Source organism: Colius striatus, chromosome 27 (genome assembly GCF_028858725.1).
Source record: "Colius striatus isolate bColStr4 chromosome 27, bColStr4.1.hap1, whole genome shotgun sequence".
Classification (NCBI taxonomy): domain Eukaryota; kingdom Metazoa; phylum Chordata; class Aves; order Coliiformes; family Coliidae; genus Colius; species Colius striatus.
In genome coordinates, this window is record NC_084785.1 from 1074164 (window position 1) to 1100720 (window position 26557).

The 26557-nt window shown below is 43.5% G+C and overlaps 1 protein-coding gene across 3 annotated transcripts in view; it reads right to left on the reverse strand.

Moving 5' to 3' along the window:
- The window catches only part of DOCK5 (dedicator of cytokinesis 5), a 74010-nt gene extending 48644 nt beyond the window's left edge, over positions 1-25366 (reverse strand). For all 3 annotated transcript variants that reach the window (XM_010203540.2, XM_062015829.1, XM_062015830.1), the window contains exons 1-5: positions 25246-25366; positions 10004-10087; positions 4733-4773; positions 3720-3775; positions 2800-2896 (exon numbers count right to left, since the gene is read on the reverse strand). In XM_010203540.2, the coding sequence (XP_010201842.2) occupies positions 2800-2896; positions 3720-3775; positions 4733-4773; positions 10004-10087; positions 25246-25288 (321 nt within the window). In that variant the 5' untranslated portion in view covers positions 25289-25366. The remainder of the gene's footprint in view (positions 1-2799; positions 2897-3719; positions 3776-4732; positions 4774-10003; positions 10088-25245) is intronic.
- Positions 25367-26557: the final 1191 nt, after the last annotated feature.

Here is a 26557-nt window from a genome sequence, read left to right on the forward strand (position 1 = left end):
CTGTTCCTCTCTCATCCTGCCCCATCACACACTCAAACACCATGACATTAAAAAAGGAACAAGAACAAAATGCAGTGATATCTGAGACACTGCCCTGCCAGCATGCATCTTATGTTTCAAGGTTCATATTCTACATGCAGGTAACTCACACATGCATTGCCATGTCTATGTGTGACCTCCAGACAAGAGCTGCAGAGAAATCAGAGCAGCTCTGTGGAAACACAATCACCTGAAGATTATCAGCTCTTCACAGCACTCAGTCTTGACCCATCCCATGCTTTTAAGCACTACCCCAGCAGCTCAGAAACTACCATACTAGAGGTTGTCCAAAAATGCAACTAAAAGATCACAAGACTGGATTCCCAGGCACCACCTCCCCCATCTCCCCAGGTACCCACTCCTGTTTGCTGCATCTTCATCTTTTGCTATGAATGCAGCACCTGTAATTATAAAGCACTGACTGAACACAACATCAAAACCTGCTTTGTGGAGAGTTTCCTCCTGCCATTTCTACTCTTATCATCTTTAACTAATGGAAACATTTCTCATGCTATTTACTGTCTCCACCCTAATAAAATTAGTCACACTCTTATACACCTCTTTCCTATCAGGCTCCAAGGCTAACACTGTAATTATAACATGGATAACTATGTGGTAATTGTAGAAATAAGCACTAAGATATGTAATCAAGCCTTTAAAAGTGTCAACTAAACCATTTATGCCATTCAAAAGGGAGCCCAGACCTCATCCTCTCATTACCACCACATATGGAGCCAGTTACCAAGTGCAGCTCATTTTCAGAGGGCAGTGCCACAAATTAAAGGACATTAAACTTTAATCTACTGAAACAACATTTATGGTTATGCAGCTCCAAAATGACTGTCAAGAGGTTTCTGACCGTGTCTCACTCAACAGCTAGTGGGAATTGGCCACCAGTATCTTGCTGGTACATCCAGGCAGCAGCTGACAAGCGTCAGCTCTCTGTATCAAAGCTGTTAATGTTTAACTGTGAACCCCAGCTGCTCCCACACAGCAGAAAGAGAAACTCATTTCAATTATTTCCCCATTCTGGTCCCTGCAAAGAACACAAATGGTATAAACTGCACATAATTTGCCCCTGAGAACACACATCTACAGGGAGTTTTAAGTAGCCATCTTCCCTTAGATTTGGGCAATGGCAAAGGGGCTGCCAGGGGTTGTATGAGTTCCTATAGGGAAGATATCAGAGATACACTTAGTAAACACAGGAAAACGTGTTCTTAGCTTGCATAAAAATACTTGCAAAGAGAAGGTAAGTGATGTTAGCTTTCAGGGAAGCACAGAGTAGATTTCATTGGGACAGTGAGCTAAATCTGAGTTATCTCCACAGCTGGTTACATTCACTGACTCCTATTCACAGTTACAAATTCTCACTCCTTCTTCTATTTGTTTTGCAGTGGAGATCTCCCCACTGCTGCAATCCTTGCTGAAAAGACAGGGATGAAAGAAGTGAAATGACAAAGTCCCTTGTGTTTCCTTTTTCTCCTTTAATACCTCCTTCCTCCTTTAGCCTTCTCTTTTTATCCATACTACAGGGGAAAACTAAACAAGCTCAGACCCATTTCAAACCACAGCACTTTCCAAGACTATTTTAAGACTCCTGTTGGTTAAGCACAGGAACATGAAAGATGTCTGCTTTAACAAAAACCAGGATCCTAACCTCAGGATCCTTTAGTTATTGAGGAAAGAAAAGGCAGGAACAAAACTCTTCTCACACAGTAATAACGTCACATAAGGCTTCTCCTTAAGTTAAGAGGGTGGAACAAATTCTTGTGGGTTCGTGGTACACAAACAGAATGGGCTTGTGGCCTGGTGAGATTTTCAATAGGAAAGCTTGCTCTGGGTGAACTGAATGGTTAAAGCTAGTTTAAAACCATTCTGTAATCTTAATTAAAGCCTCAGAGCACACATTATGCAGGCTGAACTCACTACCAACCAAAACAAACCCCATCTTTGACTCTCTTTAATGTGCCTTAATAATCACCTTCCAAAGAAGGCAATTCACTGTGAACTCCAGTTATGTTCCTTTGAGCAAGAATGCACCTACCTCAGTAGAGCCATCAAATCCATGTATAACCTTGGCTTCTGGCTTTCCTGAGGTGACTATGAGGCTACTAAGCTCATTAAGGAGATGAGAGGTCTCTGCCCAGCTTTACTGAGAACTGAATATATGATGTGGCTCTTAACAAGTCAAGTCCTTTCCCAACACATACAGCCCTAATTATCTTCCCATCCTTTCTCTGTCTTGCCTGTTTGAGCTGTAGTCACACCAGGGAGAGGATCAATCATTCTGGTTCTACAATACTTACAGAAGAGTTCACACTTGCTAAAGGCTCTGTTAAAAAACCATCAGGGTTTGTCACAACCAAGATGCCTTCCCCTTTATTTGAGGCAGACACACATCAGGCAAAGCAGGAACCTTTATTGTACTAGTGAACTGTGACTCACACACACAGCCCCCATCAGCTGACAAGATGCTGAGTGTGACTTGTGCCAGTCAGTGCTGCACCAGTGCTGTGTCATCACACACTTGACCACAGCGAGCACTGCAGTGTGGACCAAGCCACACTTCTATGATCACACATCCCATTCAGTGGGAAGTAGAACAGTTTTAGCCTCTCAAAACCAATTTTACAGTAATGATAGCTTTACAATTCTGTATAAATACTCTATTCAAAGTCTTAATGTGCCCTGCAAAAAGCCCAGCCTCCTCTCATCTGAGGGCTTGTAATAAAATGCCAACCACTGCAGAAAGCTTACCACATACAACTTGTGCCAGATAACTCTCCACTCCCTCAGGGTAGAAGTGAGTTCTTGTCCAAGGGGCAGTTCACTTGGAATCACTGTTTCATGTTGTCTAGAGAAAAATGAAAGGATAAAATACATTCAGAAAGTGTTACACTGAGATTAAACTTGACAACAAACCAGCCTTTTCTGATCAACGTGTAAATGGAGACTTTCAGAGGGTCTGATATTCACACAATCCACTCACACACACTGCCAACATTCCTGAGCTGTTCAGTTGCTTCTCCAACACATCCATACACATTCATTATTCATTTTTCATTCAGATATGTTGCAAGTTTCCTTCAGTTTTGTTCTTCTCGATGGATCTGTTCCAGGAACGTGCTGAACAGACAGGAATTGTTTGGGAGAATCACCACTTGCAACAGTGACTTGGCCACAGTTGTCTGGGCTTTTTTAGAAGCACTTTCTAAAGTCTTTTCCTTTGCAACTGCTGTTTTCCTCTCACTACAACCATCACAGAATCAGCTCTAAGAATCGAATGAGGAGTCATTTCCTTACATGTTTTCCAAGACAGGAAGGAATCCACACTCCTGCTGGCTACTTGGCTGCAAGCAGGAGTGTGTTACGACTTGCAGGAGTCCCCAGAGGAGCTCAATGTGGCTTGATTGATCTGCCTCACTACTAACTTGTCTAGCAGAGCTTGCTTATTTTTCAAAGCAGTCATCTCCTGCCCCTATGCCTACAATTGCTTTGGTGTGCACAGTGCTTTACTAGAAGCCTAGCCCAGGGGGTCTGCCCTCCTGCATTCATGGCCCAGTACCATTCATTACAACCACCACTGCTCTTAGGTTGGGTTTTTGTTTGCTGTTAAATGAAACAACATTCCAGTTGGTTTTGCTACCAAAAGCACAGGTCAAGCAGCACCAACCTACCCTCGGTCCTTCACAACTGCCTCTTTTAAATGGATATATGTTTTTGGGAAAATGCCCTAAAAAGAAACACAGAAATCACATTAATGGCACCACAGGATGCAACAGGGTGAAAATGTCATTCAACAGACAGCAGGGGAAAGGGGCAAGAACACAATCAGCAGAACAGTGACTGATGTTTGCTGTTTACCTGTAACACAAACATTTTAGGTCCAGCAGGCCAGTATCACAGGGAAGAAGACAGTAAGGAGCATCAGGCTGCACCCTTGAGCACTATAGCTGATCCTAGCACCTCAGAGAAGTCTGTTTCTTGTTTCAATGCAATGACACTCATCTCCCTATATGAAATACTGTAAACTCCTGCAAACTCTCTGCCATACTCATTTGCCTTTGCTATGGAGCCATTTGTCAAGCTACCTTGGTGCTAGACAAGCTCACAAGTGACAGCATTTGTAGAAATTCAGCAGTCCCAAGTTCCCTTTATTTAAGGGAAACCTTCCAGGAGTGCTGCAATCTTTGTGTTTTCTTTTCATTCCCTTCTTTATGCCTGAAAGATGGAGACTGTGAAGGATGTCACCACATGAGAGGTGCCAGGATTCCACACAGTTTTCAGACTCCTCTCACAAACCTCAAGCAGCTTGGTTTGACTGAGATCCACACATGCACAACTTCTGCAATACTTTCCAAGCCAAATCTTACCATTACATATAACTAATGCTGTGTACAGGTCCAAGACCATGATAATCAAGCAATAAGCCAGCGTATGCAGACATGCAACAGTCCATTTTGCTAGCTCAAACTACATTACACACGCTGATGATGGAAGAGGACCCAGTTAATGGTTCTGAAACATTCAGCTCAAGGGCATTTATTTCTGTCACTAAGGATATAACGATCAGGAGAGCTGCACAATATGAAGACCAGAAATAGAGCAGAGGCATAGCAGATCACAGCACCAGATGGGGTCTGGCAAGGTGTGGAATAAAAATTCCAGTCCCTGAAAAGTGAGATCATACCTTCTTATCTTTATTTCTGAGTGTGTAGCCTCGGTACCAGCCTGTCAAAGGGAAACAGAAACATTTACATGCATCTCATCTTCCTGTCTACAGCAACCAAACACACATTAAATACACATTGGCATTATCACCACCGTCCTGTGACACAAACCTATCCATCCTGCTCATTTGAGATCTACTATTGCAGAGGCACCACTGTTCTGGTTGTTCCTAAGAGGAGGGCAGTAGGGTGTCTCTTCCTACCATGAACTGACACCCTCACTTACAAAAGGTATAGATTATGGTCTATAAGGCATGAATGATGTTCAGAGCTATCAAGACAGACAACACCACTGATGCAAGAAGATTATGTTCAGCTGACTGGCAGAGAGAGCAGCACCAAGAAGGCAAAGGGATTTAAGGGAATAATCAGGCAAAGAACAGGGGAGGTGAGAGTGAGTTGGTTTCTTTCCTTTTTGTTTTTACTTCATATACTGATGTATTTAGCAAAGAAGGTTCCAGAAAGAACCTTGGCTCTCAGATCCCTCATCACAAATTAGAGCTTGGAGTATGTTTTATTGCTTTAGGGGGTTTTTTGGGGGATTGTTTTGTGTGTGTGTTGTGTTTGTGGGTTTTTTAAGCACAGTTTTTGTCCCCTTTCTAAAGCAATAAGAAGGTGAATCAGCCTGATCACATAAACCCCAATACTCCAGTAGTAAATTAGGAGGAAAGAAGAAATTCCATTCCTTCCAGAGGATGAAGACAAGCTTATACATTGATCATGGGCCAATGGATAAGGTACTGGATTAGGGATGAGAAGATTTAGGTTCTATTTTTACCTAAGTTGTAATTAATTGAATGGTCAAGTAGAAGTTATCTAGAGTGTGATGGAAAGCTCATGGAATTTAACATGAACGTTTTCCCAGTGATTTCAGTTCCATTTGACACAGTCTCTCAGCTCTTCTATACCATAGCTTCCTCATATTTAAAATGGCTTCTTGGCATTAACCACGTTCCTGTAAAATATGTTGCAATCATTGCATAAAAGCATGTTGTGTGCTGTTATGCAAAACTATTTCAGCAAGCTTCTCCTGCAGCCTGTTCAGGATTCTGCTCCAATTTTCAATGATCTTACCCATCATTTGAAGAAGAACAAAAGCTTCTGACATTGCTCAATTGCTTCTTTGATTTCCTCTTTAAAAAAAACCCCAGAATCTGCCTAAAGCTTCTGAGGAATGATGGACTAGTTCCATGTTTCTCTTGAGCATTTTCCCCAAGCAGAGATGTGTTGCTGAAGATGAGATGGTACATGTCAGTGACTACAACACCCCTTTGAAATGAAGTCTGATTAAAACACAAGAGCAGACTGAGCCTTGCAAAGAAACGTCACAAAGTTTGGGGTTGGTTTTGTTTCCTCATTTTTACCTCCCTTTACCTGGATTTTATGCACTACTTAAAAGGTCAGAAAATCTAAGAACAGTTCTACTAATTACAAGAGTTTAGGTGATGAGAAGTTACACACAGTGAAGCAATCCCAGCTCATGTGCTTAACCACAAAGTCTTTGCTCCTCTTCCACTGCAGTGTGCCGTCCCTCAGTCCCTCAGCATGCACCACTGCACTGACAGCAGTCACACACAGGATTGCTTCACTCACCTACAGCCCTCAGAGCAAAGAGAAAAGACTGAAACTACCAACAAACTCAATGCAAACTTATTTTCAGCATGAGAAGAAAGGGATTGGAGTCATGGTATATGGGCACAATTTATCCACAATCTGGCTGTTTCCCAGGGAAATAATGATGTATACTGCAGATCAGAAAAGACTCCCCTGAACAAAACTGCATCCTCCCCAGCTCACTCCTCAAGGACAGATTCCCACAGAGTAAGGAAATCCTGCACTGAAGCAGCCTTCAAAGTACTGGACACAGCAAATTTCCTTATCTTCTTGGATTTTGCAGTAAATGCCCAGTCTTGGCAACCACAAGCACGCACTGCTTATCTCATTATCAAGTGGACAAGTTATTTTGTACAAGGACTTCATGCCCCTTGGCAACCAGACAGCCAATCACAGAAAGAAGGAAAAAGAACCTGCTTTGCAGTTTACCAGAGTTTATCATGCCAAAAACATCTAAACTAACAAAACTAGGCTTTGCAGAGGGTATATGTGCACTTGTTTTAAAGGGAAGGTATGTCTAAGAGAAACAGTACCTTCCAGATCTTCATGTATAATGAAACTGGTGTCCTCCATGTGTAATGAACACCCCACAGCATTTCAAAGCCCTACTGAGACATTTCAAAAGGTATTTAAAATCAGTCTCAAAGTAAAACACTCAATAGGCAAATTTAGACTCCATCTACATGCAAACCCCACTTGCAACTCCACCTAATGGCTGATGGACAAAGATGCAGGATGCCACAATCTTCATTTTCCTGGACTGAAGGAAATGCTGCACAGTGTAGACTATGGAATTATAACTGGGACTTATTAGGGCACACATCTTTTTTTAGAGCATGGGAAAAGATTTACTAACAGAAGTGCAATGCCAGAGGCTCACCTCAGGTTTGGCCAACTGTGCAGCATTTATAACAGGCTTCTAATTCCTGATAGCATGCACTAGCATAAATGAGAGGGGATGTTGCAATTTAAAGGTGCTTTTTCTCATTGTGAGGCCATTAGACAGTACACCAGCAGCTCCTGACTGCAGATGCTCCACCTGAAGAGTTTGTGAGACACCATGGTCAGTGGCAAAGCACTCCTAAAGCAGAGGATGCTCCAAACTGCATCTGGTTTGCACTTGAATTCACCTTATTGCTCCTTACCTCTCACACATCTCCCTCAGTGTCCTAGCTGTATCAGTGTTATGTCTCAAAGCTTTTCAACCACTAGAGACTCAGATAACATTTATTGTTAACACCCAAACCCAGCACAAGCTTCCACTGACAAGGAACAAGCTGTGCACTTCAATTGTTACAGACAGTGTGGAGCCAGCCAAAAACCCAGATGCAGAACACAAAGAGCTGTCAAGTAAAGGCTGTTTGATACACTGAGAGCCTTCACTGAGCTCAGCTGAGGAATGATTACCTGCTCACTTCAAGCAGGAGGTAAAAGGAGGCAGGTTCTAGATGACTGACAGCGGGAAGCCAGTGCTGGTGCAACAGCCCTGAGAACCTCCTGGCAACTCACAAAAGATGCTCCTGTGCATCCTGAACAATAGCAAGGAGCAAGATTTTCCAAACAGCTATTTCCATGACATGAGAGCCTCTGGACAATGCTGAAAAGCTCCTCCTTAATTCCCTAAGGAATGCTACTGATACCCAAGGAACACCCTCAGCTTGGAGCTGCAGGGATAACTTACAGAGCCTAAGAAAAAGGACTTTATGAAGCATTTCTGAGCCTTTCTTCTTGTGAAGCCAGCACCCTGCTTAAATGAAAGCTTTTTTTTTTCCTAATTTGAGACTTGTGTATCCAGATTAGGACAGTGATTAGTGGAACAAAACTCCACTTCTATCAGAGTGGAGCTGTATTTGTAGGCATACATCATTAGCATGAGAAGAAAGGTTCTTGTGAGAACACTGATTGTCAAACACAGCCCTCAGGTATCTGGGAACAAAGCTGAAAGCTGATGTACCAAAAGAAACAGATATGGTAAGTCATGAGAATTTCCTCTAAAGCAAACAGAATATCAGAATTTGGTGTTTTTAAGAGGAATTTAAGGGAAATGTGGCCAGTTACCATCTCAGATATACCCTTTTCCTTTAGATTCACAAACACCTGGCCTGAATTTTTGGCTGTCTTTACTGCTGTAAACCCTAGGTGCCCCAGTCACAAGTTAGGATGCCAGGCTGACGGCTCAGCATATGAAAACAACCAAAGCACATCCACTTTCCCCAGTAGTTTATAGTCAGTCAGTCTTCTCAGGCTCAAATCTACTACAATTCAGGTAGCAAAAAGTGATGCCATTTGTGCATTTATTTCTTGTTCTTGACTGTATCTGTTAAACAGCTGGATACAGACCAAGTAGCAGGGTTAAATAATGAAGTTGGTTTAAAAAACTGAAGAAAAAGAAAGAAACACCCCAACATTTTGGGAAGTCCATGGGGAATCCTCTTTGTGAGGCCAATTTCCATCCCTGATGCTCCCTTGTGCTGTTTTATGCAAAACCAGTTCATGCTACACATGGATTTGTTTTCCCTCTTCTCTCTCCCCCCAGCCAAACACACTCACCACTATCACACACATCAGTGTAAAAACCCACATCAGCAACATAATCTGGTTTGACATGTAGGAACTGGCTGGCTATTTCCAGTGTCAAGGTCAAAGAGAAGGGGAAAGAGAACAATTGGCTGAGAACAAATTGCTACACAAGTAGCTTGCTGTTCCCAGCAGAGATTCTACAGAGCTTTTGTACTCCTGAGACTTTGTCAAACTGATGCTGCTGGTGAAAATGATTGGATTTGTATTTTGGAAAGGGTGTTTGAATCTTGGAGAGCTTTCCAAAACGAATTGGTGACTAGTGTATGGTGTAAAATAATTAAATGGCTGTTTTCCATTCCTAATATAAAATCTTCATTACACAGTCCAGCTTATCTAGTAGATATGAATCATACAAGTGTCATTTTCATCTTAAAACATGCATTTTGTCTTCCTCTCTGCAAGATGTTTTACACTAAGGTGTTATGAAGACAAGTTCCCAGTTAAGCACTGTGACAAAGAGCCTGGAGAGGGCTGGAAGCTCCATACCTGGAGGCTTTTAAAAACATAATGCCAGTCTAATTTTACAGCTTAAACCAACATCACTTTTAAAACAGACCTGCCCTCTCCTTTTCTTTCATCCACTGCCTCCATTGTCACAGATCAAAGAGCTAATTCAGGTTAAAAGCTGCTTTAAAAAAGGAATTATTCTTATTTTCCAGCTGCATCAGTTCATCACGACTCCAGAAGTGCTTGGCCTGGCACAAGGAGGAGCCAAGGTAAACACATGTGCTGTGAAAACAGGAATGAACAGCCAGAAAGAAATGTTTCTTCCTTGAGATACAAGTGAAACCTTACCCTGACAAACCTCTGCCAGGAACAGTGTAGACACCACTCCTGCTTCTGTATTTTATGCATTTTTAATCCCATTTTAAAAGTCAAGTGCATCCAGCAACCACTACACAGCAAGCTTCGTGCCTTTGGCCATATCAGAAGTTGCAAATGCAGACCTGAAGCTGGTGCTATTTTTTTTAAAAGACATTTAATTTGTTATATCTGTTCCCAAAACCCACTGCAAAGCACTTGGAAGTGATCTGTACCTTCACACATCTCCAAAATGTGAACGGTGTCTCCAACTTGCAAGGACAGCTCCACATCTTTGACAGCATCATAGTTGTAGATTGCTAAAAAGGGGGAAAGAGAGAGAAAGGAGAGATGAAAAACACACTCAGACAAGCTGGGAGGTAATCAGATGTTGAAATCTGGTACCATGGCAGCTGCCAAAGGCACACTATGGGTTTGAAAAAGCACTATAAAGTCTCTAAGCTATCCTGTGTTTATGATACACCAGAAATCCATTTCCAGGCTCTTATCATCAGTTCCTGAAAGTTGCCATAAAGTTTGTCTTTTATCTTTGAGAATACAGATCTGGGACACTATAGATGAAGCTGCATCTTCCCAACTTTCCTGACAACCTGCCCAGCAAAGGTGACTATTATCTCAGGCAGAGGTTATGGAGCAATTAGGTAATTGTTGTTTGCTATTAGTGTAACTGCAGCATAGCACTCACAAGCACTGGTAAAACAATACAAATTGGATGCCATAGGAAAAAAAATGCCACTAGTCTATATGAAAAGCCTCAGGCTATTTGCCAGTAAAGGCTCTTCCCAGACAAGAGCCAATCTTAGCACAAAATCTTGAGATTCTCTGCAAATTTAATCCCCACCAGAGACAAAGCTAATCTGAATGTTTATCGGATTTCCAGTGGGAATAGGATTATGCTCAGAACCCACAATTTGCCTTTTCTCTGGGACTTTCTTGAGCTGCAGAGTTTCTGGGAAAAGCTGAAGAGTCTTCCTTGGCTGGAGGCTTGTGAAGACAAGAAGGTTTAATCTGAGTTTGCTTGGAAAGGCACAGAACAGTCAGGACAACGCTTTGCCACAGTTCAGTGACTTGGTTGGCTAAATCAGGACAGACCACTCTAAAAAAAAACCAAGATTATCTTCTTTATTTACTTAAAACACTGCTTGAAGTACCAATCTTCAATGCAGCAATGCAATCTTCTCACACACTGCAGTCATAGTTCCATCTCCAGAGCTGTTTCCCAACCAAACGTATCAGTGGAGTGAGCACAGTGTTTAGTTGTTAAGAAGGGAAATAAATCACACAAACATTTTCAGGGGGGGCTTTGGGAAAAACCTTCAGAAGGTTTCTAAATGAAGCCTCCCTGGAAAGTAAAGAAAGAACCAATTTCCAAAAGGAGCTCTTGTGTCAGGAAATTCACATCAAATGCCTATCATTTCTGTCAAGATGAGGTACACTGCCTCCTGGCAAGGATCCAGCACAAACAGATGACTGTGGCTTACCACACCGGAAATTATCTCACATATAGCAGCTTGCTTTAAAATATTGTGACTATAAATAACCCCACAGAAGTAGCCAGGCAATGTGAATTTCCTGCAGCATCTGAAACAGACCCTGATCACAGACAGATACTCCTTTTCTCATGCTGCTGGGATAGTGTTTGTTCAAGGTGGTCCCTCATTCATGCCTACCCTAACTTCAGTGCCTGTAGAGACACACTCTGCAGTGTAGAGACACACTGTATAGTGCCTGTAGAGTTTGTGGTGAGCCTGTGATGGAGCTTTTCAGAAGGTTACAGGTATGTTACAGGACTTTTGCTCCTAAGGCAGCAACTGCTTCAATGTCGTGTTTCCTCTCCCTCTCCACAAAGGTGTTGTAAGCCAAGATATTAAAAACTGACTGGTGCTCTGGAGATTCAGTTTAGACACCTTAAAGGCTTCTGAATAGGCTCAAGAGTAAAAATCCAATCAATATTTTGGCAGCAAATTTTGGCCAAATAAATAACCATGTCCAAAAGCAAACAGGAATATACCCAGGAGCAGATGAGAGCAATCCATTACAAACTACCCTGCTTTGACAGACACTGAGCTTGTAAACTGACAGAAGAACTGGTTAATATTGTATTTGATGCAGTTAAAAATAAACTGTTCTGACAGATACAGAAAATAGTTCTGCAAGGCTTTGCAGAGGTCAGCATAAAAGTGCAGCACCTGACCCAAACTCCCTGTGGCCATGCCTTCTGTTGCAGCAAACCCGCCAAACCACTGATGTTAAGCAGGGATGTTGCAACCCATCACTTGGATGAGACATCTCCAAATGTCCCCAAGGTGCAGCAGGAAGCAGTATGGATGGATGAAGCAATCCAGGCTTCCTTTGGAGACATTGCTGAACTGCTGGCCCGTAACATGCTGCAGGGACAACGTGCTCCTCAGGTGGTGTCATTTCTCAGGTGAAGTCCAGGCATCATGTCTATGGGCATTAATAATCCCAAAGCACTGTCAGCAGAGTTAGAAGATTTAAAGCAGAGCTAATTTCTAACTTGGCTGATTACATTCTGTCTGATGAAGTTTCTTCCTGTGGTTACAGCTGGACTGCCTTACTCTCGGTCCTAAGATGCTGTTTGGGATTCCTGTTTCGTGGCTGTGCTCAGCGTGAGAAATCGCTGCTGTTCAGAAATGCACATGTGCTTATATGTGCAGGGATTCCAGCACAGCATTTCTAGATGCCTTGGGTTGCTTTGGGACAAACAAACATTATATAAATACCATTCTGTGTTTTTCCATAAATTGCTGCTTTAGCTGCAGACAAAAGCAGTCTGAGCAGCACCAAGTGTCTAACAGAAAGGTGGGCGGGCATCACACAAGCCTTTCTTCTGAGAACACAGCCAGTTAATTCAAACCCAAAGAGCACAACAGCCACAAGAAGAGGAAGAACTAAACATTGCAGTTCCCCTCTCTTTCCCTCCCATACCAGAAAGGTTTCAGACCCCCATGTTTTTAGCATTTACAAGCTGAAGGAACATGTTTCTGTCCTTGCACGTTCAAAAAGGGCAAAATCTGAGGTCTTTCTTTGCCAGATTGAATTAAGCAAGTACAGAGAGTGACTGCATATAAAATCTCATACCCAATGGTTACACACAAGGTTATATGAGACAAATTGCTGGCATATTTTCCCTGGGAGCTTTACTGTTTACAATTGATGCTTCCTGCTGCTTGAAGTCAGTCCTGCCCGAAGTAGTCCATCTGCAGTTACTTGAACTGCTCAGCCTCTTCTCGTGGTGTGTATTTAATGTGACCCCTTTCAGACTTAAAAGATAAAGGAAGCTGCACATAACACACACAGTCATGGCATGAAAAAATAAAGTTCTTTTATATAAAATCCTGACAGAGCAGCAAGAAAGGACGAAGGGAAAAAACCCCTTTTTGTCCCAAATCTGCAGGAATATCCAAAGATAAATCTTTCTGCTTCAAGTTAAACTTCACTTGACATTTTGTCCTTTGAAATTCACTTTAGAACAGTGATCCTATTCCTTTTATCATCACAAATGAAAAGCAGCACTGAAGTCTATCAAACTCCATCTAAATAAAGAGGCAGAGGTGGAAAACATGGTCCATAAGGAGATACTGGTTTGTTTTAATCATCACACTATTTGAGAGGAACTAGAAGCAATGTATCATGTTATTTAATTTACAGTCCCCTAGTTTGATTAGTGGAAAGTTTAAGAAATGTTTATTTCAACAGTGTATCCAGCCTATGGATTCATTAGGAGGGAAGGTCAGAGGAGTCAACATTGGGGCTGGTTTGAAAAGGGCAACAGACAACTTTATGATCAATGACAGGCAGCCAGAGTAATGCAGGGGAAGATAAGGAGAAGCAATTTTCATGCTTCAGGGCAGAAGGTGATTCCTCAAAACAGTTTGAGAAGAAACTCTAAAGGCATTGCACAATGGGATGTGCACAATGGATGTCTGGGGATACACAGCTCTCTTCCTAAGCATCACGCAACAGTCATCACCAGAAACAAGGGCTATACAAATGGCAAAGGAGTCCTGAGATAGCCTGGGCTTCCCTGGATAAGCAGGGCTCTGACTAATAGGCAGCAGTGAGCTGGAAGTTTCTGAGAAGGTAGTTTGATGGGAGCTGTATTGTGATGGGAAGAGCAGGTTTAGCTATGTCACTCCATCCAGCTGATTAAAGACACAAGATGAATCACAGCACACATTCCTCATCTGTGAAACACCAGACAGCAGCACTTGAAAACAGTTAAGAAGCTTCAATGTCACGTGTGGGGCAGAAAATGAGAAGAAACACAATTCTATTACAAAACAGAACAAAAAACCCACAACCCCAAACTCCCCTTTGAAAAGCCACAAAGCTTTGTTTTATCCAAGAGTCCTGGGAGAAGGCTTTACTTGCAACAGGTCTGTCAGCAACCCACTGACCCTGATCCAGCTTTTAGCAAAACCAGTGGGAGAATTGGCATATGTTTCCACAAAGACAGGGTCAGGTTTATTTCTTCAGTGCTAATAACAGCATTCATTTGTAAGGCACAGTCAGCTCCAGTGCCACATATGGACCTGGCTTCAAAGAGTCAGTACACATGTGGACAAATGATCTCCTGCACTAATGGGGTGTTCTTCACACAGTCCCACTGATGCATGTTAGAAAGCTAGCAGTTGTTCTCTTTTGCATGCAGAGAAACTGAGGACAGCAAAACTGAAGGTCACACTGTTCATCTGCAGCGTATTCAAAGCTGAAAACTCCTAGACTCATTTTAGCCACAAGACAGTAACTCATTCCAAGCCTGTTCTAAAAGCAAAGCTCAGCTAAAATGTCTGAAACCGAAGTGAACGAGGCAGAAGCTGTCACATACTATTCTGTGTGCAATTCAAAGCAGAATGAAATGAAATCCCTCCCTCAGTAACTTGTTTGAATGGATCCGAAATGTGGATTATTGGCCTGAAAAACATAGTCACTGGAAGATCCATTATCTCAACTTGGCTCAAAATAACCACCCCTCCACCCATTCCAAAGACACGATAACTGCTTCCAAATACCACGTCCCACTTCTCTGAAGTCTGCCCTCACCATATCTGATAGGAGAGGGCTGTGCCTTGCTTCCTCTGAACAAAGCATCACATTCAGCGCTGTTGCAATAACCAGACTTCATCTCATTCCATCTTTCAACTGAAGAGTCAAAACCTATTGTATGGAAACAGAAGCGTGTGCTTTTATGCTGCAACAAGCCTGTATTAAGAAATGGCATTTCTGCTGGACAGCCCCACTTGCAGAAGCCTGGTATGCTGGCTGTTGCCAAGATGTAACCAAAAAAACCCACAGTGGCTTGATTTAAAAAACAAGGAACTGCCCAAGGAATTAATTCTTAATAGGAACAAAGGCTTTTTGATGTTGGAGCAAAAAAAGGTTCTTGTAACTTCCCAGGAATTCGTGGCTGAAAAGTTGAGAACAGCATAATTAAGATTTATATGTCAGCCTACTTCAAAAAGTAAGTCATGGTTCAGCACTGGGAAACGTGTAACTGATTGGTATGAAAAGTACCACCACTCCTGAACTGGTTGATGCTCAGCTTCAGGCTGAGTTCTATGAAGTTCCAAGTGACTTGCTTAGCATTTTGAATGCAAATAATCCAGAATAACAAGATGGCATGAATGCAAATCCTTATTAACTGCCATCACCAGACTTCAGAGGCAAATACCTGATGAGCTTGAGGCAGACCTTTAACATCTTGCATACTTACTGTGAGTCTCTATTGCAATACAGGACAGAGAGATACAGCCTAAAAATACACTGATTTGGGTACCAGAATAATGTCAGCACAGCATAAGCTGTTTTATCTCTCTGCAAGTGTACTTGGGGTAGAAGAAGCCAAACTGTAGCTGCCTCTGTGATCTGAACTGCAGAGGAATCCTTTGTTACACTGATGAGACTCAAGAACAAGTTTCCTTGATGACCACTGATTTTTCTGGACTTACTTTTATGTCAGTGGCCAGCAGAATGAGGTTACCAGTGCAGCAGTTCTAGCATTATGGCATACTAACACAGACCTTGCTCCATGGGAGCACAAATCATTAGCTGTGTAATCCTCTTCACTAGGCTCTCTACTTTCATTATTTTCACTCTGAAGGGCCCTTTGGGATTTTAAGATCAGATAAAGAATTAATCTACATTAGCTGTCTCAGCTTATGTCTGGAGTAAGAGGGAGTACTGTGAGCCAATGGAGGAATAAATCAGTACTAGCAGTGTAGGAGCCAACCTGCTCCTCGATATATTACACCCAACTTAATCCCATGCTTGATAAAAACAAAACAAACCCAAAGCCACACACCAAAACCTAGACCTGCAGTCCCAGTCTCCTTGGAACATCATGAAGTGGCTCCTTTTGCAGGTCACAGACCGTATCCTCAGATGCTGATGTAAAAAGAAAACAGCCTAGCCTCTGTTCTTAAAGACTCCCACTTTTGTCAACTTTCACTGTTTCTACAACAACCACCCAAGGTAGCCTGCAAGATTAGCCAGGCTGAGATTTAGAGGGCTGCTCTTGGGTTGTGTTCTCAGTGTGTTACCAGCCTCCCTTGAGCACGGTGGCTGCCTGACAGTCTTGAAGCATAAGGGGAAGGTAAACTAATGTATTAGCCACAGTGCAAAACAGTTTTTAAGGCTACAGCCTGCTTCAGGTTTGGCTGATTCAGACTAAACAACATGCAGCAGCACGTCGGTGTTCAGGTGGAATGAACAGATGCAGGAGTACCCAACTGGGAACCCGAGTGCCAAAAGCAGCTTCGTGGTGTAAAAAGACGACAACACGTCACTTGTTGGGTCTGAAAGGTGGTCCCTGACTTCATGGTTCTCAACCCAGCTTGCAGCTTCATTGAGCCAGCCTTCCTTGAGTTGACAGAAGCCGTCAGTGACATCAAACTGCCCTTCCCATCTTCGTGGTACTGAGTTCTGAGCAGCATAAAGCTGGCTCGGAGAGGAAAGGTGCAGCAACAGCTGCCAATGTTGTTTTAACTTTTGCACTACAGAGAAACTTCAGATCCTGGTGCTATCAAAGCTGCATCTTTTACCAGCTCTAATTTCACAAAACACATCTACCTAGTGGGTTTAATTACTTCATTCATTTACCAAGACACACATCCAACAGGTTTCACTGTGACACAGTGACCTTCTCAACGGGCAGGATACAAGACGAGACTGCTCCTTTTCATCTACTGGCGAGGCTACAAGAACTAGATACCATAATGACAGCTGGCTTATAGATCTTATTAGGTTAAAGGGTGCTTGATATTATTGTAAGGTGCACGTTTTCCAAGCCCTGCAGCTTATTCTGCTGCTTTGAAACCTGAGCAGTAACATCTAGTCTGGATGATTAGTATTCTCCCCAAAGATATTAAATCACAGTCTTGTTCGTTAGAGCAATTGTTCTAACCCCTTAACAGTTTCAGCTATCACATGACCACAGAAATCAAGAGTTTTGCCATCAGCTTTACCTAAATTCACCTAAATTTACCTGAATCTTTATGGCCAGTGAAGAAACAGATGCTCATTTAGAATACTCATACAATTGCAACTGAGTTTTACCAAGTGTGCCTGTAATGACCTTGCTCCTGAGCCTGAAAATGTGTAACTTGTGTTTCAACACATCAAATACAACAGTGGAATTTTCAAGTAGACTTGTACAAGCAAAAAAACCCAAACCCATCACTTGACAAATTGGACTACTCAGCTCATTCCCAACTTGAAAGCGTGTGGCACTTTCAAAAGAATTAAGTGAATTTGCCACTGGCTTTAAGTTACTGTCCTAGTTCTTACTGGGCAAAACATCAAAGGAAGTAGAAAAACCATGGAAATACTACTGTGCAAAGCTGTGAGTGTTCCTATCTAATGAGTTGTGCTGTATGCATTACTTCCAGAGGGAGTGAGGGTGGAGAGGTGAGACAAGGTCTAATGAGTAAAACGCTTCAGCCTGAAGTCCAGCTGTGCCTACAGGCTAGTCTTCATCATAAAAGTTCACTTGAGTTAAAACTTCAGCATTATCCCTTGGGAGCATCACACCTACAGCTATCAGCACTAGACTCGAGCTGACAGACCCACAGAGAATATCAAGTTCACTTCACCAACTGCAAACGTAACTCACGAGAATTACAGCCATAAATCTTTGTGCACGTGTTCACAGGCCTCCAACACCTTCCCCTTTTCATCCATGTTCTCAGGGACAGACAAGCTCTCCCACAATTTGCAGGAGAAGAATTTATAGCGTGGATTGACCCACTGTATTTTAAGAAACTTGGGATATGCTGCCAAGAAACTCTTTTCCCTCCACTGGATGACCCTGTGGAAACCAGCACTGGAGTTAACTCACCATGGCAGGGCTAACACAAGTAGAATGTCTAATATGCAGCAGCACAGGGGTTTCAGTTGGCCTCTAACTTCAGTCCTCATTCAACACAGACTTTGTAAGCAATTACTCTCCTATAATGGATGCCTGTGGTTTCATTGATTCATGTTTGCAAAATGACACAAGCCCCTACCAGAGAACTGGCACTGCCAAGCCAGATGCAGTCTCACACTTCCAGAGACCTTTCATTCCAAAGCATTTTTATCTGGTGACCTATCTCGAGCAACAATTAAATGGCAAACAGGGGAACAGTGGCAAAACAAGGAACTGGAAGTCTGGGAACTAAGGGTCTTGCTCTAGAAGGAAAAAAGCCAAAGAAGAATCTCAATCCCTACGTTGTCAAGAAGAACGAAGAACAGGTTGCTCACAAAGCTGCAGGAAGCAGATCAGTTTTAATTAAACTGCACAAGACACAAAGAGATAAAGATTTTGGAAGGGGGTACCATGCACTGTAGCCTTCCCTTCATTTTCTAGAGCTGCTTTATTCCTTTACAAACAAGCTCCATCTCTCTGCAGCCTGAAGCCTCCACTCCATCATCAGAGCAATAACAGCAGAAGGGCTGCAAGAAGCAGGCTGCCAATATTCAAGCTAGTTGCTCTTTTAAAAAATAGGACAAAAGCAAAGTGCTCTTTCAGAATCAATTGGCCACTCTTTACCTGTGACATTCTGAAGCAGCATTAGAACTTCAGAGCTGAAGTTATAAACTGGTTTATTATGATATAGGAATAAAGTCTCAACCTTCCCAAGAGCAGCAAACTTATCTTCATTACATTTCAAGGAACTTTTTGCCCAGATTCAGCACTTTCCAGAAAAAGGTCCACTTTTATTGCAGCAACACCTCCAAAGATGTGACAGCATAGCAAGTGGCCAAAGAAGAACCTTCACAGAACAATCACTATGTTTTCTAGATACGCTCTGCCAATGCACCAGACACCTATCTGAAAGCTTCATGAGGCTGCCAGAGCCATTCATCCTTTAAACAATGCTCTCCCTTCTGTTCCTGGGAGATCCTCCTAGGAAGTATAGTCTGTACTGTAACAAAAAGACATTTTTATCATTTAAACCACTGGCTCAACCAGCACTCTGTAACATCTTGGGGTTTTGAAGGAAACCATGAACCAGCCACCTAAAAAGCTGTTCAGTAACTCGTATTTATGTTCTAGTTTTATTAGCACATGTTTCCTGGCAAATGCACCACAATTCATGGCAGTATTTTAAGCATTCAATCATCAATTAAATGCACTGGACTTGGAAACACATTCTCATTCTGGTAGCAAGGGGACAAATGACTTTATGACTTTGAGCTAAGGTCATTTTACACTTGCCCACAGTTGTGTCTTTACCACACTAGCATAAATAGCATTATTTTCCCCCCTAAAAGCATTAGTTGGAAGAAATATCTTACCAGTCAAGTTAAGTGCAAGCTACACAGCAACAAAAAAAGTTGTCTTTTAATTAAAGGTGCTTTGGAAAGCTTGTGGGTAGAGGAGGTGTCCATTTTTCAATGTTTGAACAGTAGGGAAAGATTATCACACATTTACTGCTCCTTTATCAGGATGCTATTGGGTTTTTTCCAGCTCATAAATGTCTATTATTTTGCTATTAATTTCCATGGTTCCTATCTGCATTTGTGCTAGCAAAAACAGTTCCACAGCAAAAGACCTACAACATGAAAGAGAGGGGTGCAAAACTTAGAAACACTTGGCACACCCAGCTCTAAGGGAAGCTGCTACTTACAGCCTCTTGACACTTCTGAACAATGAGACCCACATCTAATCAGCAGGAGACAGCTCAGCCTAAACTCTAGAAGGCAATGAGCCGTTCTGGATGCCTCATGAGAGAATTTGGAGCCTCTATAAATTGACCTGATGGTTAGTACAATGAACCGTGTGATAGTTCCTAAACATCAGTCCTCTTGGTGAGGTTTCAAAGTGGATATCCAAGAGCTAAGGCACCCTGAAGTCACCAGACACTTGCAGAAATATTGCTGTTCCAAGTAAGAATAAGAAAAGGTTACAAGCCTCATTGATGTCAGCAATGCCTTTGAAGTCCACAGGATAAGTTTCAGAGGGAACTACTTAAAGAGCAGAGCAGAAATCACCAAAAGTAAAAGCAGATAGACTCAGGCTAATGTAGATTAGTAAAAAATAGAAAGGACTACAGAAGCAAGAACCTAACACAGCCAAGTTTCACATCAAATAAACTGTAGACACAGCAGTAACAAATGGGGAACTACATCAGAAACAAAGTGTGGCCACTGCTCTGAAGATTCAGAACTTTTTACTATTGAAAGTTGTCCCTTCTCCTTGTTACAAGTTCTGATGGTGTCATTCAACAGGAGAAGTTTTAGACATAAACCCTAACAGAGCAAACAGAAGGAAAAATGAGTAGGAGGGTGTTTTTAGCAACAGAAAACAAGCCAGTTACTTCTACAGCAGGAGCAGGCTCTTCCATCCTTCTAGGGCCCTTGTCAGACACCTTCAGTTTCAGTTAGAAGCATTTTGCAGGAACAGTAGGCATAAGGCAAGCAGCAAGTTGAAACAGATATGAATCCTGCTCTAATTTGCCATTATGTGCTACCATCAGTACCATGAAACCCCTTTGACCACAGACTGTATTTTGAGACAACTCTGCAGAAGACGTCCGAGGTTTGAACACGAAGCCAAGCCCCGATGGCCCAGCATTACCTGAAGTTGTCACAAATCAAACCATTAGTAGGAAAACATTATCCTGCAGCACTCTCTCTTCCTCTCTGATCCCTTGCACTTCTGCTCACATAAATCACAAATGTAGCTGGCAGGCACTGGTTTACATTTGAGAAATGACTGCCATTCCTAAGACGTGACGCAGCTGATCGTAACTCACCCACCACACGGTATCTTGACAAAGCCAATACCTCTGTGCAACAAGAACAGTCTTAAGCTTCAGTCCCTCCAGCAGGGAAAAGTGTAATGGGTTTACCAATAGCTATTAGGGTTAATTACCTGTCAGTTTATCACAATAACCTAGTCAAAAAGAAAGAAAACCTCAACAAAGCACAAGTCCATAGGCTGAAACTCAAAGGCTGCTTTTTGCCACCATAACCAACAGCTTCTTTGGGTGATATGGCCAAGGTATTTTAGCCATAGCAAGTGGCCACCCTTCTTTTGCAACCAGAGCAAATGGAACCATTCCCTTTCAAATAACCACCCATGTATCCACATACTTGAAGTGCAAAATGAGAACCCCTGGATGTGAAGAGGCAGGGCAAGCTTGGGAATTAAAGCTGCCCAAAGTTTCTCAATCTTTCCCTCCCAGGCCTCCGCCTCTAAAAATGCACCAGACCAAAAAACTTTCCACAGAGCAACTGAAACTCTTTGTTTAATTAACTCGCTTTCAACCCAACATTTTAAGAGAGTTTCTCAATAAAACATGACTCTGTTTCACTCAGAGCCTGTAAAGGATACAGACAATGCATTGATACACCTCACTGACCAGGGAAGTTTTTGAGGGCTCATGATAATATTTTTGGTTGTATGTTTAACAACATGAAGATCTTAGGCAAACAAACACGACTTCAGCTTTTGGTTTCTCCTTCTAAGCAGTGCATCACCATTTGTAGCTTTCAGTGTTTTGCTGCAAGCTCTGAGGCTGTGCATCCAAATGCAAGCTGCCATCTTCACTGAGCTGCAAACTGTTGCATCCCTCACTTCTCTAATTCCTTACTCTGGAAGACCTGATTTGTGGGCTGACTGGATGCTAGGTGCATCCACAGATCAAACTAAGTAATTAAAAACAAACACTTCACATCCTGTTAGTTTGCAGTCAGAGGTGACATATAAAGTGTGTGTGTGTGTACCTGATCCATCTTTACAGTCACCTGGAAACCGTTCTGGCTGCAAACTCAGCACTTTTCATTTCTCAATTGGTTTTGAGCTGGGTCAGCTCCCTGACCTGACTGACCACACTGCTACTGCCTGCAGGAAGCAATCAGAAAAAGGGGGGCAACAACTTGTTCTGATAGCAGCCTGGATTTACAGCAGAATAGAATAGTTTATGATTCCACAGACTCCAAATTCTCTCCTATTTGGTACTGAAACCATTCTTCTCCAGTTCACAAAGGACACCTATATGTTAAGAACAGAGGAAAAGTACAGAAAGAATTGCTTTTACAACTAAAGTGTAATATTTAAGTTGAAGTTAATGGAATCCCTGCAGAGAAAGAAAACAGTCACACTGTTGATTCCTTGTGCTTCAAGTTAGTAATTTTCCAACAAGCAGATAATAAAAGTTAAAAAGCAGGGGGAGCCATTTGGGTGTTCTTTCCTTCAAAGCACACTCTCGTGTTTGAAAAGTGTCTGCGTGAAAGGCATTCTGCAAATGACACCTTCTTGAGAGAAGCACTTGACCAAGAATAGGTTACTTCACGTAGTCTGGCTCTAAAACTGGTCAGTGTTCAAGGAAGATGGGCCAAGATAGTATTTAACCTTCCCAAAGCAGAAGTGAAGCATATTGCAAGGAAGATTTGAGACTCAGAAAATCCTGTTATTTAAAGATGCAAGATATTGCCCACCAGATGATGAGCAGCATTTCTGTCCCTTTTACAAGGCTGAAGCTTCCAAAATCCCATCTGTTACTGGGTTGAAAATTCATTGCAAGTGAGAAACTGCAAAGCCATTTGTCTCTCACGTATGCCTCCCTAAAAATGCTACAACTTCCAATCTTGCACTCTCTGCTGCCTGCCATTTCAAACTCTGCCCATATGCCATCTGTACCATCCATGCTAAAGGTGGCAGCCTCCAGGTTTAACCAATAGAGGACAAAACTACAAGGCAGCAAATCAGTTTGAAAGCACAAGCAACAAATCTGTAGAACAATCCAAGACTTAAACCACTCTGAACTGAAATGCAAAACTCAGGCAAGTGCCACTGGATCACATTGTTTGCTTCTTGGAATTTCTTACTGTGTTGGTGTGATTTACAGGGTTGGGTTTAAAACACATGCAGGAAGTTCCACATCAGTTTCCAAAACACAGATTCCTGACAGCCACAATGCGTGGGTTCCTTCTGAAAAGAATGAATTTGGATCTTTTTACACTTCACAACTATCAGTTTCCCTGTGTTACTAGTGGAAGTCTTTACCATCTAATGGGCTGTATCACACATCAGCAGGATCACCCTCATTACACTCACCTCCATAATTAGTACTAACAGGCACCTTGGCTAGCAGGCAGATTAGTGACCCAAGAAACTCACACTTTTGTTTCAATCTTTATCAATTCCTTCAAATTAAGCCCAAAACCTTGAGGATTGGTACCTGAGTGCAAGGTTTTAGACAGAAAACCTACAAGCCTGCAAACATCAAGCTGATGAAATCACGGTTCCATTAATGCCACGTATCAAACACTGCTTGATCAAGCTTGTCACTGCATAAATAATTTGGTTTACTCTGTGCAGATTAACCCCACCAGACCTGGTTGAAAATTAAATGCAAGAGCTGAAGCATTCCAGCCTCTTGTCAGTTCCATCCACGTGTCTGCACACAGGGGAATGAAGTACCTATTTCACACAGTTGTCTGAACACACAGGAGTAAGGGGATACTTCCCACCAGCACACTTTGTGGTTGGTAGCCATAAAGGAAGAGGCTGTTTCTCCCTCCACCCTGCTTACTCACAAGCCAGGGCCCTTGCTGGGAGAGGAGCTGTCATAATCAGTAGTTGGCTCAAACCAGCACAAAAAACTCACCCCGGAAGCTAATAAAAAGGAAACCAGAGGACTGCCTCTGATTCATCCTATTGCCCAAGGCCATTCCTCAGATAGAAGAGGCTCAAAGGTGTGCTTTACAAACCTCCACCATAACCTAGCACAGCCAAGCATACCAGCATTATACACTTTACTTGGTTATAACACCAAAACTCTTAATTTCCCAATGCTCAGGGGAATCTCCCCAAGTCATACACATGGGCTCCCCTACAGCAACAGCCTGGGCTGTTACCTACACACACAGAAACAAAGTTCAGGGTGTACAATACTCCACACCCTCTGGGTTACCAGAGCACAAACTAGATAAGGTTGTGCTGTGTATAATATCTCTCAAGCTTAAGCCACAGTCCTGCAAGAAGTGGGGCTGTCTCTTTGCAAAAGGCACTCTGAAACCAGGAGGGGAACTTATTTCAAATTCACTCAGTGAAAAACTGTGCAGGATGTGGTTCCTCACCTTTAAACTCCTGAACTGGATTTCAGTGAACCATCTCATGGCAGACAGGGCAATTAACACTTTGCAAGCATGAAACTAAATGTTTTTCTCACATCACAAAGTCCACTGCTGAACACAAGGGGCACAGAAGATGGCTCTTCATTAAAACAAACTACCAGAAGGTGTTCCTGTCATTAGTGGTTTCCTGTCTGTTGTTCTCTGCCCATTTCTCATGAGCAACCTCAGAACTGTGTGGCTTTCAGTTTGTCAGACTCTCAAGAAAAGGAGAACTTAACGAGTGACACCACTGGTTGTGTTCCTCCTAGAGAAAAGGGAGCCAGCATTCAATAACCTCCTTTTAAACATAAAGGACAAGGCAGAAGGCACAAGGTGTCAGTCAAGCTTTCACCATTCCTTGCCCCGTTTCAGCATCATGAACCCTGTGCAAAGGCATCACCCGCAGTCCTGAACCTGCCTGTTCCAACCATCTTATCCCATCATCACTTTTCCTAACCACATCTTCATTTTTGCTACCTTGGAGCAGTCTGCACTACAAAACATGCTGGGGGAGGCAAAATGACAACGATCAGTCCCAAATGTGCAGGACAGCAGAATCCCAGGTGGAGAGCTGGACACACAGCACTGCCTCCATCCTTAAGAGGGAAAACCCGTTGAAAACGAAGGAGAGCACAAACTGAGCAAGAAAAGAATTAAGAAAGCGTGTGGGATGGAACCGAGACAAGGGTATGTGAAAGAGAAGGAACGACTCTCGACGGGGAAAGCAAGTGAACCCGCAGCGCTGGGACGCGACGCGCCACAGGAGGCTCCAGGGAGGGGACGGACGGGAGAGGGGAGGAGGGGACGGGCGGCCCGGGCTGGCACTCACCGACCCCGTACTTCTCGCGCTTGGTGGGGATCCAGCGGGCCATGCTGGCCGGAGGCTCGGCTGGGCTGGGCTCGGCTGGGCTGGGCTCAGCGCGGCCGCCCTCCCGCCGCCGCCCCGCCGCGCTGCCCCGGGCGCCGCGCCCCGCGCCGCTCCGCCATGCTCCCCAACTTCCCGGCAGCCGCGCAACTTCCCTGCCTGCCCCGCCGCGCCGAGCGCCGGAGAGGGACGGACAGCAGGCGAGGGGAGGGGAGAGAGAAAGAAGGAAGGAGGGAGGGAGGGAGGCGGCTTTCCCCGCCCCGGCGGGGATCACCTGCTCCCGCCCCGCCCCGGGGAGCCGAGCCCCGCGCTCGCCGCCGCCGCTGATGCTGCTGCTGCCGCTGCTGCTGCTGCCGCCGGGGCACGGGGGAGAGACACAAATGCTAAAGGAGACGGATGGGCAGCTCCGGTTAATGGTTCCCGTCATTGCTGCTTCACAGCCAGAGCTCCAAGCGTGCAGGCGTTTGCTCCCTGTTAGCACACAGAGGTTTTGGAAAGTAATTCATTATTAGCTGAGAAAACAAAAGGGTTGTTTTAAAAGTACTTCAAGCATCTGGGAAAACGGCCACGGGGCTGCACTTTGCAAAAGACACGATGTTCTTCGTGAGATTGACTTGGCTGTCGGTGACGTAAACCTCCACTTGACTCCAGCCTCGTGAGCTGGGACTTGATCAAGCGTTTTAAACTGGTGAGGCACACATGAGCCTGGGAGCCGTGAGCCAGGTCTGGCTTTCTGACCTGAGCCAGACTGCCAGGCTGCTGCAGTTATCTTGGCTGTGCTGTGGCAAACTGTCTGGGAGAGAGATCATCGAATCATGGAGTGGTAGGAGTTGGAAGGGACTTTTAGAGACCACCAAGTCCAACCCCTCCTGCTAAAGCTGGTCCAAGCAGGGTTTGAAAACCCCCAGAGAAGGAGACTCCACAGTCTCCCTGGGCAGTCTGTGCCAGGGCTCTGTCACCCATATTTGGTAAAACCAAAGCACAGTGGCAGGTTCTTGACAAAGCATTCGGTCCACACTGAGGAGATGCAGGTTCCCATCATCTCTCTGGGGCTGTAAGTAACCAGCTCTGATTTTTACTGGAGCCTGATTGTTGCAGTAGAGCCCATCTCCTCTGAAAGACAAGAACTGTGATCATTCAGAATGCTTTAAAACCTCACATGTTTAATTGCACTAAAGCATGAAAATCTGGAGAGATAACACTTGTTATCATCTCACATTAAAAGTGAGAAGCACTAGGGGCAGCTCTGTTACTCATCTGTGTGGTGCCCTGGGCA